General features: G+C 37.0%; 3 protein-coding genes across 5 annotated transcripts; 2 read left to right on the top strand and 1 right to left on the bottom strand.

The window, feature by feature from the left end:
* Positions 1 to 4,981: 4,981 nt before the first annotated feature.
* On the top strand, positions 4,982 to 6,729 carry LOC106408490 (UDP-glycosyltransferase 76E5-like). Its single transcript, XM_013849273.3, has 2 exons — positions 4,982 to 5,638; positions 5,730 to 6,729. Exons 1-2 carry the CDS (start codon positions 5,095 to 5,097, stop codon positions 6,593 to 6,595), a joined length of 1,410 nt encoding a protein of 469 aa, XP_013704727.1. The 5' UTR covers positions 4,982 to 5,094; the 3' UTR covers positions 6,596 to 6,729.
* A 2,796-nt stretch (positions 6,730 to 9,525) lies between these two features.
* Positions 9,526 to 11,459, top strand: LOC106408579 (flavonol 3-O-glucosyltransferase UGT76E12-like). Of its 2 annotated transcripts, XM_013849345.3 has the most exons (3): positions 9,526 to 9,706; positions 9,797 to 10,272; positions 10,348 to 11,459. In XM_013849345.3, the coding sequence occupies exons 2-3, from the start codon at positions 9,819 to 9,821 to the stop codon at positions 11,223 to 11,225; spliced, it is 1,332 nt and encodes a 443-aa protein (XP_013704799.1). In that variant the 5' UTR covers positions 9,526 to 9,706; positions 9,797 to 9,818; the 3' UTR covers positions 11,226 to 11,459. The 2 variants fall into 2 exon arrangements, with proteins under 2 accessions (XP_013704799.1, XP_022555572.1); XM_022699851.2 differs by having other exon boundaries at positions 9,527 to 10,272.
* Positions 11,460 to 13,447: 1,988 nt separating this feature from the next.
* Positions 13,448 to 15,557, bottom strand: LOC106408666 (transcription factor LUX-like). 2 transcript variants are annotated; one of them, XM_013849487.3, is made up of 2 exons: positions 14,405 to 15,557; positions 13,448 to 13,700 (listed from the first exon to the last, which is right to left on the bottom strand). In XM_013849487.3, the coding sequence occupies exon 1, from the start codon at positions 15,385 to 15,387 to the stop codon at positions 14,419 to 14,421; it is 969 nt and encodes a 322-aa protein (XP_013704941.1). In that variant the 5' UTR covers positions 15,388 to 15,557; the 3' UTR covers positions 13,448 to 13,700; positions 14,405 to 14,418. The 2 variants fall into 2 exon arrangements, with proteins under 2 accessions (XP_013704941.1, XP_013704864.1); XM_013849410.3 differs by having other exon boundaries at positions 13,448 to 13,781; positions 14,405 to 15,556.
* Positions 15,558 to 16,676: the final 1,119 nt, after the last annotated feature.

Here is a 16,676-nt window from a genome sequence, read left to right as displayed (position 1 = left end):
CAACAACAGTTTTGTCTGTGAACATTCGTAGACAAACCAAAAATGTTTCTCCGATGTAGGGTTAAGACTAAACTCTTGCAATACCGCGAAACATCTTCAAGCCCGCAAACATTTCAACCACTAAACGCGGCATGCAAAAGAAAAACCAATCTTCAGCATCGCGAGACGTTGCAGACGCTTGAAGAATAAGTTTTTTCGACAAAAATACCTTCCTCGATAAAAACACCTTCTTGGAAGACCAGACAATCATACGCACTAACATCTTCTCAAGCACGTATTCTTCGCGAAGACTCAAAAACGGTAATATCTACCGATGAGTTTTTTGCTGATCACAAAAAACTATTAACGTCCTAAACAGACTAAGCCATCTCGTAGAGATAGCTCTCGTACACCCGACACAAGGGTAATAGAGCTATATAAAAAATTCAAAATTTTGGTCAGCTCTTTTGGGAGACTTAAAAATTGTCCTCGAAGAGATGCTCGATTCCTACCATACAAGTCACGTAAACCGAGAACATATCACGGACTTTACAGCGGGACGGAATCAGGTCAAAAATGATATGGGAAACATAAGTCGAAGTAGTCATCGCACCCCCTAAAGTCGTGATTAGACCTAGGTCTTGCCCTAAACCCATCACACTGGTCTCTAACATCTCTAGGCATAGTATCAAACACCCTGATCCGAGATCTCAAAAATTGTCTATTGGCTAATATTCGAGCATCTTCAGATATCCCGCAAGTTTACGCACTGCAGAAAACTCTCGAAACATATCACGGATATAGAAGTTCACCCAGAGTTAGATTACGAGATGACAACTCGTAATCTGCCATCTACACTCATATAAATGCTCGATTACCTCCACACTACACATAACTATACCGTAAAGGTCTGACTGGAAAACAGGTTGTAAGAATCTCAACTCCAGGATGAACTACGAAAGCCTTGATCCCTTCGACAGGGGTACGTAGGCAGCCTTCACAAGGTGCAGCCCTAATCTTATTGCACTCCACTTTTAGTAGAGCGAACAGACCACTTTCAACCATTAATTCTGCCTAACTTACATGGCCTGCCTAACTGCTCGCAAGAACATCGCAAAAATTCTACCGAGCTGGGGGGCTAACTGTTGGGGTCAAAATCGGTCACGACGGAATTAATGTCGGAAGTTTCTCAAGAAAAATGTCTCTCTTTAAAAAGAAAGAAATAATAGTTAAAAAAAAAATAGCGGGAAAACCGAAATTGAATTTCGAATGAATTCTGAAAAGGATTCAAGCAGTCCAATTCGCCCGCTCGGCGAGTTGGATCAACTAGTCTACCTTCATCCCGTCCTTGTAGCTCCCTCTTTCGAGACCGAATCAAACTTGCCCTTGTTTCATCTCGATCGGAGTCACCGTTGGAACTTTACGATTTAAAAACCGCAAGAACTCGTTTTTTCGTATGAAATTCGAATTGATCGTATAAAACGGCAACAGTTAGCTAAACACCTTGAACTCCCTCCACTATACGAGAAATTCAAACTTTCTTCGGAATCGACATCATTTCGGAAGCGCACTTTCAATAAGTCAGAAAACAGCCCGAAATGGTCCAGAACACGGCTAAAAGCCCACTCACGAATTTATACGAAATCAAGCCCAATCGCTATGATGGTTTATCTTTTATTCAGAAGGAGAAGATAAATGTCAAGTTCGGAGGATAAATGTAAAGTTTCCAAAGATAAATAAGAAGATCGAGGAAGATGGAATATTTCCGCGAAGCAATAAACTCGACCGACGGCAGAAAGGGAAAGAGCAAACCGCCTCTAGGAGGAGTATATAAGGACGTTGAGGTTGAAGAGGCAAAGGACAATTCTTTTTACTCTTAGAACTCTCTGCACTTAGAAACTTTAGGCATTATTCTCAACATGTTATGTTTCTATGACTGTCATTCGATTACTAGATGAACTCGCAAAGGCGTATCGATCTCTTGTTCTACTATTTCAATCAAAATACGTTCGGCTTGATCCTCGAAAGGGGTACGTAAACAGTCTTTCATAAAGTTCAGTCGTAAATCGATCAAAACCTTTTTCGTATCTTTTTTGTCTTCTGTTATCGAGCTGCGACTCAACTAGGTTTAAGGTTTTAGGTTGCTAGAACTAGGTAATTCGCCGACAGCTTTTGCGGCCGAAGCTTTTATAATCTCTTGTAATGATCGCAACGCTCTTACACGAATTTGAAATAAGATCTACCTTTTCTATAAATTCGTTTTGTTATATTTTCATATTTTCGGCATATATTTGGTCACTTGTCATTGGCTCTCGCAGAGAATCCGGGACCTCAGGGAAAGTTAGGGTTTCTTGACTTTCCTCCGATTACAGAAATCGACGGTGTGAATTTCGGTTCCCACAATTTACTCAGTGAGGGTGGGTTCAAGGAACCCATGAACTCCAACTTAGGACAACTAATAATCAACACAATCACGAATTAATAAGATCTATTATGCAGAAAACAACCTAAGGACCTAGGGCTTCCTCACAGACATCCCACCTTGTGTCGGCCTATCCTGCGGGATCTTACGTTGACAACTATCATGCAGCTTCCTAAGTGACCACCTGCTCGCAGCCCTTTGGCCCCGTAGGACAATGTCCGCATCGCGGTCTTGATGATCACATATGCCACGACTCGGCATGACTCGATCTTACGGCTCCCACTAACATTAACCTGCCCTTTTCGCTGTCTCATTATATTAACTCATAATTAATTTCTAGACGCCGCCCATTCTCAGTGTCTCATTTATCACATCATTCATCATTACACATTAACTCATCATTAGCTCATCATTAGCTCATCATTAGCTCATCATCATTATTTATCTAGATGCTATTCATCATTTTATCACACATACATCAATACAAGCATCTTAGATCTAGCACACATTACATCATTCATATTAAAAGCATGGATTCGATTAACAAGGGACAAGTGTCCCGACGGAATACTTTACATGAGACAAGTTCACGATCGTGTACTCACCTTAGCTTGGTTGTAGACGTAGATCTGGATCTAGAGAAGCGAAAGGAGACAACGAAACCTACAGATATGTGTTGTCAATCACATAAGAGACAAGGTTGAAATTTAGGGTTCAAATCTGTCATATCCATGACTAAAGGAAGGTAGAATCTAATCCTTACCTTATGCATGAGATTGCAGGTGGTTACAAGCAGCAGACTCGAGGAGATGGTGGCTAGGGTTTTGTGGATGTCTACTCGGGGCTGTGATCCGCAGCTGAGGCAAGTGGCTGGCGGCATGAGGCAACGGTGGAGGGTGGTTGATGGTAGTGAGAGGCGACTGCGGGGTTTTGCACTAGCAAGGATTTGCTTATTGTCTCTCTTGTGAGTTTAACCTAAGGGGATCCTAATATTATAGAAAATAAAAGGGACGCTAACTAGGGTTTTCCCCTGTTCTTTTAGCAGTTGGGTTTTCTCTTGGGCCGGACCCGTGATGTTACATGTGTAGTTTGCTAATTATTATCTAAATTGTGGGCATAAAAACAAACTAGAGATTGACCTGCAGATATTGGTTCTTACATTTTTATACATTGATATTTGTTTTTCATAATTAGTGTTACATATTTTAGATGAGTCGTAATATAACTAATGGTATTCAAAAGACATGGACCGAATCGGGTAATATGGTTATTTTTGGTGCAAATATCCGAATCCATTTCAGATACATTTATTATTTAGAATTTTTTTGGTTCCTATACATCAGAACCGAACTCATACAGACCTAGAAGGATCCAACTCAAAACTCACACATAAATTTATAATATTCAAGCGGACCTAATTTCAAAAAAAAACGATACTCAAAAAAAAAAATAACTCGTACCTAAATGAATAGTTAATGTTCATGCCTAACTGATTTTATAAACTAATAAAAAAAGACTATTTCTATGTGCTTGGCTAAATTAAGTGAAACAGAAAGAGTTTTTTATTTAGTAAAATAATTATATGGAGTGAAAAATTAAGTAACAATAAATGTAATACATTTTTATTATTTTGATTTAAATTATTATTTTATTCGCAAAAACATGTTTTTGAGTTATGTTTTTGGCTACGTAATTTTTCACATATTGAAACTAAAATAAAAAAAAAGTTTTAGTAAAACAAACTAAACCGAACGTTTAACCATATGCAAAACACAGTTATTTTATAATTTTTATTTTATAATTGGCACAAAGTTAATGTTGATTAATTAATAAATAAAAATCGAAACTATTATTATTATGGTAATATAATTAATGATGTGATGTATTGTTAAGGTAATATAATTAATGAAATTATTAAACTGAGTGAAATATGGAAAGACAGTTAATGTAATTATATTAATGAAATTACTAAAAGAACATTATACTTTTTTTTATACTGCTATCCATGTTTTATAAACTATTCTCATTTATACTGATATCCATATTTTCAAACAATACCAAAAAATATTTTATTTTTAATAATATAGATTTTCTCTAGATTTAAAAGTACAAATATCATCTATATGTTAAAAAGAATCCATATATATAAGAAAAATTCTCTAAGATAGCCATTTTTAATTTATTGTTACAAAAATAGCACTCAAGAAGAAAAATGACCAATATAAGTTTTAGTAAAGGGTAAATATACATTATACTCTAGGGTTAACTAATCTATAGTTAGGGTTTAAAGTTAAGTGGTAAGGTTCTGAGGATAGAGTTTCAAATTTTTTTAAAAAAATATTAATATTAAAAAAATTAAAATAAAAAGAACTATTTTGTTCATTTTTATAGGGATATTTTAGTGATAAAAATAAAAAGTATATCTAAGAGAATTATCCTGTATATGGATTTTGTACCTCATTTTTTTCAATTTATAATTTTCAATTTTTTCTCATAAATGCACAACAAAATCCCAGAATACTGTGCAGAGAATTATTTACGTTTTACAAACTGTAGTGGTGCCATTTTATACAGTTATATTATTTTTATTTAAATGTCAAAAGAGAACATGCGATCATGTGGAAAAATCCACCAAATCCATGTGTGCCAGAACAAACCAAACAATTATTGGCTAAGGAGATTTTAATAATAATATGGAGCACTTACGAAGGGATATCTGCCATGAGATACGAAGGAGGGGCAGAAAAAATGTTAAAGCAATGGAAAAAATAGCAGAGAAGAGAAGGATAGTTTTGGTTCCATTTCCAGCACAAGGGCATATAACTCCAATGATGCACCTCGGACAAGCCCTTAGCTTTAAGGGCTTCTCAATTACAGTTGCTCAAGGAGAATACAATCAAGTAAGCTCTTCTCAGCACTTCCCTACCTTTCAATTCGTCACCATACCAGAAAGCGTACCGGTGTCTCAAAAAGAGAACCTCAGACTAGTCGAGTTTCTGATGAAGCTCAACAATAACAGTGAGGCAAGATTCAAGGACTGTGTAGCTGAGTTGTTGCTAGAAAATGGCAATGATTTCGCCTGTATCATCTATGATGAGCTCATGTACTTCTCTGAAGCTGCAGCTAAGGAGTTCAAGATCCCAAGTGTCATATTAAGCACTGCCAGTGCTACAAATCATGCTTGTGGCTGTGTTTTAAGCAAACTCAATGCCGAGAAGTTCTTGGTTGACATTGAAGGTATCCAATACTAGCTTATTCACCATTCTGCAACCCCGTCTTTTTACTAAACAGAGGTTTATATTTATAAAAAATGTATATATTTTTTCAGATCCTGAAGTTCAAGACAAGGTGGTGGAAAACTTAGATCCATTAAGATACAAAAACCTACCAATTTCAGGAATGGGGCCACTGGATCGTTTTTTAGAGATATGTAGGGAAGTATTTAACAAAAGAACGGCTTCTGCTGTTATCATCAACACGGCGAGCTGTCTAGAGAGCTCATCTCTATCATGGCTGAAACAAGAACTCAATATTCCAGTTTTTCCATTAGGCCCTCTTCACATTACAGCTTCAGCAAATTCTAGTTTACTGGAAGAGGACAGAAGCTGCATTGAATGGCTGAACAAGCAGGTACCAAGGTCAGTCATATACATAAGCTTGGGAAGCATAGCTCACATGGAGACCAAGGAAGTTCTGGAGATGGCTTGGGGATTGCGTAATAGCAACCAGCCATTCTTGTGGGTTATCCGACCTGGCTCTATAGCTGGCTCTGAGTCATTGCCAGAGGAAGTCAGTAAGACTGTGTCAGAAAAGGGATACATTGTGAAATGGGCACCGCAGAAAGAAGTACTTGGACATCCTGCAGTGGGAGGATTCTGGAGCCACTGCGGATGGAACTCAACGCTAGAGAGCATTGTGGAAGGAGTTCCAATGATTTGCAGGCCTTTCAAAGGGGAACAAAAGTTAAACGCAGTATATGTAGAAAGTGTTTGGCGAATAGGATTTCAGCTTCAAGGTGAAGTAGAAAGAGCAAGGGTAGAGAGAGCCGTTAAGAGGTTGATCGTGGATGAGGAAGTTGAAGGCATGAGGGAGAGAGCCCTTGTTCTGAAAGAGAAGCTTAAAGCCTCTATAAGAAGTGGAGGCTCCTCATACAAAGCATTGGATGAGCTGGCCAAGTACTTTGAGACAGAGTGAGAAGCTACACTTAATTTATTATTACAGATCACTGAATTTGTTTAGAACAAGCTTACAAAATTTCTGAAGTACTTGGTTTTCTTCTTTATCCAAAAAAGAAAGCAATTCAAATCAAATAAGAGTCTCTTTTGGAAGTTTGTCTAAAACGGAATTGTTGCATAATAGACAATTTTTCTGTTTGGAAAATCTTACATGAAACCAAAAACGACAACAGGAAAGATCAAGAAGTAAGAAGCATCTTCGCTTTTGTAACCGCCTCATGGTACTCACATACATCATCCACCACATGTGAAACATGTAGTAAATAAGGGCAAGAAAACGTAGTAGGGATGAATCACATACACAAGTCTGAGAATCTGATATTTACTCGAGAAAGACGCTTCTTTCTATTAATCTCATAGATCAGTTATCGCCGCCACATTAGGCCAAGAAAAAAAAAAGAAAGATTTATATCTCTTCAGCTCTCGAACGCAAGCTTCCAAGTTCTTGGTTGAAAACCTTCTAAGATACAGTTTCAATAGAAAATAAAACTATAAGATAATAACCTAAGCCCTAAAAGATGACAGCATATATGAAGGCAGAGAAGAACACATCTACACTGAGATATTTTTCTAACAATATAGCTACGAGTCAAAATAGTTTTCTCAGGCGGGGAAAACTCAATTAAAGATTAAGCAATTCACAGTTCCTCCTACAAAGGAACTCAAATTGGATATGAAAAGTCTCTTAGGACCATAGGTCATTAACTCAAATGAAAAAGACTGGTAATTGTGTCAGAAGTTCTCAGTTCCAGTGACCGATGAGACGAAACTAATACTAGATGTTGTGATTTCGAGTCTAAGAAAATTACGGGCTTTGGCCCCAAACCTCATGTATTCAAAAAAAAAAAGACTCATAAGATATTGACCAAGATCAGGCCAATAGCTGGTGAGGAACATAGTCATGTTGAGAGGGATACTAGGATCTGGATGCAGCGACATAGCTGGTGAGGAAGCTTTTTGGAACATTTGGAAACACCAATTCTAAAGCCTAGCAATCTGAGTATGTGAAAAGATCAGTATCAGAACTGGTAAGTTTAAATTTACTATATCGGTTCTGTTGAATTTTAGTAAACCACTATGTTGGTTTATCGGTTGGTTTGTTAGAGCAGCCCGATTGGGGATTTTTTTTAGTAAACCAGCATGTTGGTTTATCGGTTGGTTTGTTAGAGCAGCCCGATTGGGGATTTTTAAACAAAGTTTCTAAAGTATATGTATTGATAAATATTCTTATTGTATTAAGGGTATTAGGGGTGGGTGGGTAAGTAAATGGAATCTGAAAACCTGAACTAAAAGTAGCCCGCTTAAAAAGAATCCAAACCGAATCCCAATACCGAATGAATCTTGTTCTACAGCATTTCGGTAAAAACCGAACCTGAATGAATATCCGAAAAAATTCAAAAAATTCAAAATCCCAAAAGAAACTCATACTAAGTCTGAACACAATTCCGAATAAGTATATAAAATGCTCTAAATAGTATTTAGTACCTAAAGTAAGTATCTGTTACATGTGTAATTAACTCAAATACATTTTGTATTTGGCTAAAGATTAGAGTTCTTTTATGTTTGACAATTGAATTTAAAGTTCAATTATGAATAGCTTTGCTTTTGAAGATTAAACAATGTTGCTTTATTTTTAAGTTAAATAATGTTTTTTACTTTTATAAACTTGTTAGTTGCTAATTTTAACATGTTTAAGGTTTTCTCCTCGTAACGACGAGTTCTAAATCATTCCACCAAACTTTTGTTAGTGAAAATTGTTTAAACTTGTCAATTATATGAATTAAAGTGTGTACTTTTGAATCACAAACCAGTCTTTGGGTAACAAAAATCTGATGAAAAACCGAACCCGAAGTTAAAACGGTTGAATTGGGTTTAGATGTGTTACTATACCCAAACCAGATTCAAGGAAACCCGAGCCGAATCCTAATGGAACTTTAAGGATATCTGAATGGGGTCAAATTCCATACACTCGAAACATCAAAACCTGAATTAAATGGCAGAAGCAAATAGAGCGTTTGCACATTTTCGTTAATCCATGAACAGGATCTATATAGACACATAGATCCGTGGATTGTTAACCATTGGTTATTAAGGCGTATTTTCAAAATACCGACCTGAATCGAACAGGATTGGATACTCGAAAGAGAATCTCAAAATCAATTAACAAAGTGTTCTCGGGATTTTGAGATCCCTAAAACCACTTTATAAACATGTATTGGTTAATATATTTTAAGAATTCATGTGAAAACTTTTCACTAATCATGTTCTTAATTGGTACAACAATAAGTAAAGTAGACTACCCGAGTGTTAGAAGGCTCCTTGATTTTTGAGCAGATTATTCATATTCTTTTTGTAGGTCCAAAGCTCTTGCTCAGACATTTTTTCTCTTTGACAGTCCGTTTTGTTCGTAGGAGATTTTTTTCTTGCCGTCGAGTTCTCTATTTTGTGAGGTATGAACTCCTCTCCCTTTTGTCTGGTTGATATTTTGCTTCATTGAACGAGTTAATTACCGCGATGACGAAGTCATCACAGCTATTCCGGTAGTAAAACAACTAAGGCGGTGGCGACTTCTTAGTCTAAGGAAGACACCGGCAACTTGGATAAAATCGGATTAATTCCACCTTCTCGAGATTTGGATACTTCAGTTGAGAATGGTGAACGATTCCGTAGAGATCTAGAACCGACTAATGAACTACGCCATATTAGATTTGTGTAAGAAGATCTAGTTGGAGATGGATTAATGCGATTTTTTGTCGGATAGTTATAATCGATACTGTATTCCCGGTTAAAAAAATTAAAAAAATAACAATATAAGTAAAGTAAATACTATTTTAAACTTTATCTCATTATTTTATAAAACTATATATACATATATCTATGAATGCAATGGATATTGGCAAAAATCCACCAACTACATGTGTGCCAGAACAAACCAAACAAACAATTATTGGCTTTTTGGGGAACGTGAGCATGCCCACATGATTTGCCCAATTCCATCATCTTCAATCTCTCTCTCTCTCTCTCTCTCAATTGATCTGGTCTTGAGACTTTTGAAATGATCCTTCACTTTGTAGGCTTTGATCCATCTATATCTCTGTTTCAAAAGCTGATTGTTATATGAGAAAGATACTTCTTTCAATAATAAGAGATACCATTTTAGTTTGTTTTGTAGGTTTTGAAAAATGGAGGAAAAACTGGCGAGGAAAAGGCTAGTGTTGGTTCCAATTCCAGCACAAGGACATATATCTCCAATGATGCAACTTGCGAAAGCTCTTCACTTGAAGGGTTTCTCAATCACAGTTGCTCAGACCAAATTCAGTTACTTTAGCCCTCTAGATGACTTCACTGATTTTCAGTTTATCACCATTCCAGAAAGCTTACCGGAATCTGATCTCGAGAATCTCGGGCAAATTCTGTTGGCCCTTAAGCTCAACAAAGAGTGTCACGTGGGTTTCAAGGAATGTCTGGGTCAGTTGTTGCTGCAACATGGTAACGACATCTCATGTGTCATCTACGACGAGTTCCTCTACTTTGCAGAAGCCGCAGCCAAAGAGTTTAACATTCCATCCGTTATTTTCAGCACAACAAGTGCCACAGCTTTTCTTTGCCGCTCTGTATTCGACAAGTTCTTGAATGGTACTCCAGAATTCTCTGTTTCCATTTAGTATCTAAGATCTTGTAACAAATATGATTTTTTCGACTTTTTTGCAGAGTTTAAAGAAAAGCAAGACGAGCTAGTTCCGGAGTTTCATCCCCTGAGGTACAAAGACTTTCCGGACTCACGTCGGGCATCATTAGAAAGCATAACAGAGCTGTGTAGGAACGCAGTTGACAAACGGACAGCTTCCTCTGTGATAATCAACACATCGAGCTGTCTAGAGAGCTCTTCTCTGTTTTGTCTGCAAGAATCACTAGAAATTCCGGTGTATCCTATAGGCCCTCTTCACATGGTGGCCTCAGCTCCCACGAGTCTGCTTGAAGAGAACACGAGCTGTGTCGAATGGTTGAACAAGCAAAAGCAAAATAGCGTGATATTCGTGGGTTTTGGAAGCTTAATTTTGATGGAAATTAATGAGGTAATGGAAATGGTTTCGGGATTGGCTGCTAGTAACCAAAACTTCTTATGGGTGATCCGGCCAGGGTCAATACGCGGTTCGGAGTGGCTAGAGTCCTTGCCTGAAGAGTTCAGTGATATTGTTTTGGATAAAGGCTACATAGTAAAATGGGCACCACAGAAAGAAGTGCTTGCTCATCCTGCAGTAGGAGGGTTTTGGAGCCATTGTGGATGGAACTCGACGCTAGAAAGCCTCGGGGAAGGAGTTCCAATGATCAGCAAACCGTTTACCGGTGATCAAAAGGTGAACGCGAGGTACTTGGAGTGTGTTTGGAAAATAGGGATGCAAGTGGAAGGTGATCTAGACAGAGGAGCGGTAGAGAAAGCCGTGAGGAGGTTAATGGTGTGCGAACAAGGAGAAGAAATGAGGAAGAGAGCCGTCAGTTTGAAGGAGAAACTAAGAGGTTCCGTTAGAAGTGGAGGTTCTTCACACAACTCGCTAGAGGAGTTTGTCAACTTCTTGAGGACTCTGTGAAGAAAATTATTCACCATAACTTGCCAGTGAAAACATAAGGTTAAAGCAGGTTGGTCAGCGGATGAATGGCTTGGGTGGATATCAAGAAATCTTTGTAATTTTCTATCCTAGGAGAATCTTACTTTTCAAGGAAAAAAATCAAACGGGTGACACAAGTGAAATGAGGATAAGGTTGTCAGCGAATGTGTGATGTCCAGAGGATAGTATATTAATGGAAATGATTTTTTTTTTCTTTTTAATAGAGTACTAGGATAATACATTCGCAAGTTGAATTTATATGAAAATTATTTAAGATATATCATATGGAAAAATATAATTTATATTCTTGATTGAATTAATGTTTTTGGCCTTTAAACAATTTTTAAAAAAATTTTTTTGTTAATTACATAATTCTTTTACTCATAAGCTAATCTCATTTTTAAAAATATTTTAGGTCAAAAAATCACTTATCACATAAGAACCTAACGCTTAGACCGAAGAATCTCAGGCGTACTATTTGGTTAAAATGAAACTATAACGGCTCGGTTTTATATCATGATTTAGCAATTTAAAAGTTAATTATGGTTATGAGAAGTTTACGTTCACGTGCCAATCCTATCTATCTTCAATATTTTTCTCATTTTTGTGTCAGTTTTTTTTATTTTGGTTATTACTTGATATAAATATTGATTTTTGAGTTTATTCTCATTTCGTTATTTGTTTTGGCCTGAGATTTATAAAATGTTTAAGATTTAAAATTATTAAAAAGATACATATATTTTTTTTGTCATCAACTTTACAGATTCATATTGACTCTGTAAACCACACTGGGAGATCTTGATCCATGTGAACTATTAAAGAGATACATATTTAGGTTAAGATATGCGCCTTGTGCAGAAAAAATATTTTATATTTATTACTTAGTTTATGTTTTTCTGCATATTATGAAATCATAAAATAATAATTATATATTAAATTACTAAGAGACCAGTTACTATTATGTAATAAATTGGCGTGCAAATATAAATCAAACGACCGCTCTTGTTTATTCACACTCATTTTAGGGTAAATAAATCAAAACAATCAATCTTATTTATCGTATATGATATATAATTAAATTTAAATGATATTAACATAGATATATAGTATATTTTTAATTTGGATATTTATTAAATGGGATTTCTACTCATATGATTTTATGATTATTTGCATATTTGTGTAACAAAATTTTTACACCAACAATTTTTTTTTTACGTGGAATGTTTAGTGGTTTCAATAATTTATAAACATTTAAAAAAAAAATGAAGATTTCAAAATTAAAATATTAACTTTTCAATATATGTTCAACGCAGATATCAAAATTTAAATATGTATTTTAATATGATGTATAGTTTAATTTAAACGATATGAAATATGTACATATACATACTAACATAAACACCTATTAAAATAAAATTATTTATTCATATGATTTTATAATCATTGTATTTTATTATAGAACTAATATTTATACCTTTAATCACAAACGTTTATGTGAGACTTTTAACAGTTTTAGTAATTTATACATGTTTTGAAAATTTCAAAATACAACATATACAAAAAATCTAAATTTTTATTATATGATAAATATAATTGTGTAATTTATTTTAATAATTAAACAAAAATGATAGAAAGTATACAGATTGTTAACAAATCTTTATTATTTAAAATCATAAATTGTCATATATATCTTAGTCACATTAGATAATTCCGTAGGTTTTATTTAAAGAAAGAATATATAATAATTTCAATTTGATAAATGGATAATCCATAATGGACATACTATATAATATAACATTCTCTAGCAATTTAATTTTGGACTAACAAAAATTTTAATTAATTCTCAAACCGCCACGTTAGCAAAATTAACATTCCAATTACGTGACAACTCAGCATAACATTTTTTTAATTAGTACCAATTACCGTTTATAACTTTTCTAATGTTTTTCTATTAATATATAAGGGATAATCGTATACGGGAAACGAAAAGGTCTTAAATTATTATATAGATCTCAAAGTAGAACCATACGTAGCTGAAACCAATAACTCATTCAGCAAGAAAGAATAAAAAAAAAGAGTTTTCGCTTTTGTTGGAATGTCACTTTCTCCCTTGTGTCGGAAGTTCACTGGTACGTGGCTCTCCAGTCAAATGAAAGGTTATTACTTACAGAAAAGAAAAGGTCGTCATATGTGAGGCAATTTGATTGGACAAAAATGAGCTCTCCTTTTAAAAGATTAAACGGATTCGTATATTGAAAAGTAAAGAAACATGAAGATTGTGTTTGACGCCATCTTAAAGAAATAAACCCTTAACAAAGCAAAGAAACGAGACATGAGAGACTTACCTCACAATCTAGAAAATGAGTACACGAAACCTGACAGAAGTCCCCAAGTATGCATTGTGTTCCAAGAATGCTCATTGGTCTAGCTTCGAAATGATATGTTGTATGATCTCTCCTATGTAGATGCAATGCGGACTTGGTTAAAAAAACTCGGCTAAAGATAAAAGACATATTGATGCGGACACAAGTCAAGAACCTGTAACAATAATCCAAGTACGATCAAGACCTGGGAAGATGCACAGGATTTAAGAACGGTATAACTAAACCTGAAGAAATGGATTATTCTGAGAAAAGCAAAACGTAGGGGAGAAAAAAGGCTTCTGCGATGTATAAAGTCACAGCAAGTAGCATATCTTTTCCAATTACAATACATTTACAAGCAAGATATGGTTTGGTAAATAGAGACAAGAAATGTATATGTATTTACCAAAACCAGAGAAACATGAAACTATCACTGTGGTGGTGACTATCTTTCTATTTACAAACTAGAAGGGTAGTGGACTTGTACAGCACTACATATGACATTAAGCACACAAAACACTAGCAAGTCAAAATGGCACATGAACACTAACTCTTATGTTTACAGCAAACATATGCTACAGGCATTCATTGTTACTTGATGGTTAGCTTTGTCAAAATTAAAATGCGCCGAACAAGTTAAAAAGCCCAAGACTTTATTGTATACCATTTATAGCAAAGACAAGAAACTTGATAAAATTTCAATCAAATCGTGTAAGGAGATATATTAACTGTACTTAAATAAAAGATAGAAACTTTGACTAATTACTATAAGAGTTGCACGAGCAAAAACAAGCTCACCAAATCGATTCATTTTAATTCTCATGCGCACTTCTACCCCCAACAGGAGGGTAAGACGCCATGGATCCGAACTTGTTCTGCTGCATCATATATGGATTAGCTTCGAACCCTCCAGCTCCATGATGATGCTGACGGTTCTGATGATAAGGATCATGACCGTGACTCTGGTGATGATACCCTTGCATACCCATATGATGGGCATAGACAGGCATCTGCATCATCGGCTGCCCTCCGTAGGGCACCGGAATCGGCACACCCGCGGATACGTTCCCTTGGCCGTTGCCGCTACCGTTACCGCCTCCGATTTCTTGGAAGCTCTGTGGAGGCACAGGCGTCGAGGAGAAGAGCTTGTCGGAAGAAGACGGACCTTCCGTCGTCAACCCCTGCATCCGTTTGAGGTACAGCCTGTACTTCTGGAGATGAGACGCGACGTTCTCTCGAGTCAATCCTTCGACGTTCATCAGCTGCATAATCGTCTTCGGCACTGCGTTCTTAATCCCTAAGTGAGCCACAACGTCCACGAATCTCTTGTGTAGCTGCGGCGTCCACACTAAACGCGGTCGTTTCAGTGTCTTCCCAGTAGGATCTTCAGTTCCCGAATCTCCTTCCTCCGCCGCCGTTGCCGTTGAGAGATCCACACCATCGCCGGATGTCTTTTGTTTCTTCGAATCCGATCCGGGACTGCTCGATCCGACTCGATCTTCCTCCTCCGCCGCGACGCTGTTATTGTTAGAGGACGAGGTGTTGAGACCTGAAGATCCGCTGCGCAGGGACGAGAACGTCGTCTCCGATGCGCGATTCACATCTTCGATCGTACGGCTTTTCTCTGGAGTTATGCTGAAAGCCATGGCGAGATTCGGAGGTATCAGAGAGTAAGAAAGAGATGTCAAATCGTCGTCGCTAGGTAGCCCCATCTCCCATTCAAGAACCCTATCTCCGTCGCCGGAAACATCGTAATCGCTCATCCTCACTTCCTCTCCCATTCAGATTTCGAATCCGAGATCGGAGAAAAAGATTCGTGGAGAAGTTTGGTCTGTGAAGATGAGCAATTTTCAAAAGAGAGAAGAAAAGAAAAACAAAAGCAAAAGATAAGAGAAAAAGCGCAATGTCTAATTCCAGATGGCTTTGTGTTAGTGCCAACGTGGACGAGTTAGCTAGATATTTTTGATCTTCTTAATATCTCCGACCGACTAACGCTTTAGATATTTGATACAACCAATGCCTTTATAACACGTCACAAGAGCAGGATACGCGCGTTGTAGCCGATTAAATACGAATTACCTAACTGGGCTCGTAAGATGAACCATGTGGATTAAGAAGGTCCAACCAAAGTAACTTGGTGGGGCTTCTGGTAATTTACCTCTGACTTACCAAGTTGCATGTGTTAGCCCAAGAGAGAAAGCGGGCACATCCGGTGGGTTCGGCCAGCTGGAGATAGAAAAGAGGATAGAGATTCGGTGATGAGTTATGTACATTGTTGACACACAATACGATATCTGAGCCGTTGGATCATGTTTTTAGATATTTATAGAAACGTCAAAGGATAAATCTAACGGCACAGAGTGGCAACGAAGTCGCGAATTAAATCAAAATGAGATATCGGAAGGTGTGGCTCTACGGCTCTGTCGGCTTCCACATCATTTCGGGTTCTATGCCCATCTTCGTAATACTGATATAATAATAAATGGGCCTGTGGGCCTGGTCCATAAAATATTTGAGAAAAGGTCTCTTTTCTCTTTCTTCTTCCCACGTCTTTAGCCGTTGTGCAAACTATCCGCCATCTTCTTCGAGTGACTATATACTAGTTAGAGTTTATTTGATTCTAATTATTATTTTCGAGTATGATCTTGTTATCTCTCAGTTCCTCCCCAATCAAGGTCAATGACCTCGCTACTCCTCCTTAGAACACTCCCGCTCCTCTACAACGGTTTTCTCTCCCACCGTCATCAAGTAAACATCGCAGCGGTCTGGTTTCTTTCTCACCGTCATCGTGCTGAAAAACAACAGTTGCGCGAGGATAATACTCCATAGGAAGTTTCTCCCCGATCGAGGTCAATGACCTCGCTACTCCTCCTTAGAACACTCGCTACTCCTCCTTAGAACACTCCCGCTCCTCTGCAACGGTTTTCTCTCCCAATGTCATCAAGTAAACATCGCAGCGGTCTGGTTTCTTTCTCACCGTCATCGTGCAGAAAAACCACAGTTGCACAAGGATAATTCTCCAGGGGAAAGTTGTGCCACAACGGCAATCAATTCGACACCGTCTATTGGT

This window comes from Brassica napus, chromosome C3, assembly GCF_020379485.1.
Source record: "Brassica napus cultivar Da-Ae chromosome C3, Da-Ae, whole genome shotgun sequence".
Lineage (NCBI taxonomy): Eukaryota > Viridiplantae > Streptophyta > Magnoliopsida > Brassicales > Brassicaceae > Brassica > Brassica napus.
The sequence above is the reverse complement of the archived record's forward strand: the minus strand, read 5'-3'. Positions and strand labels throughout refer to the sequence as shown.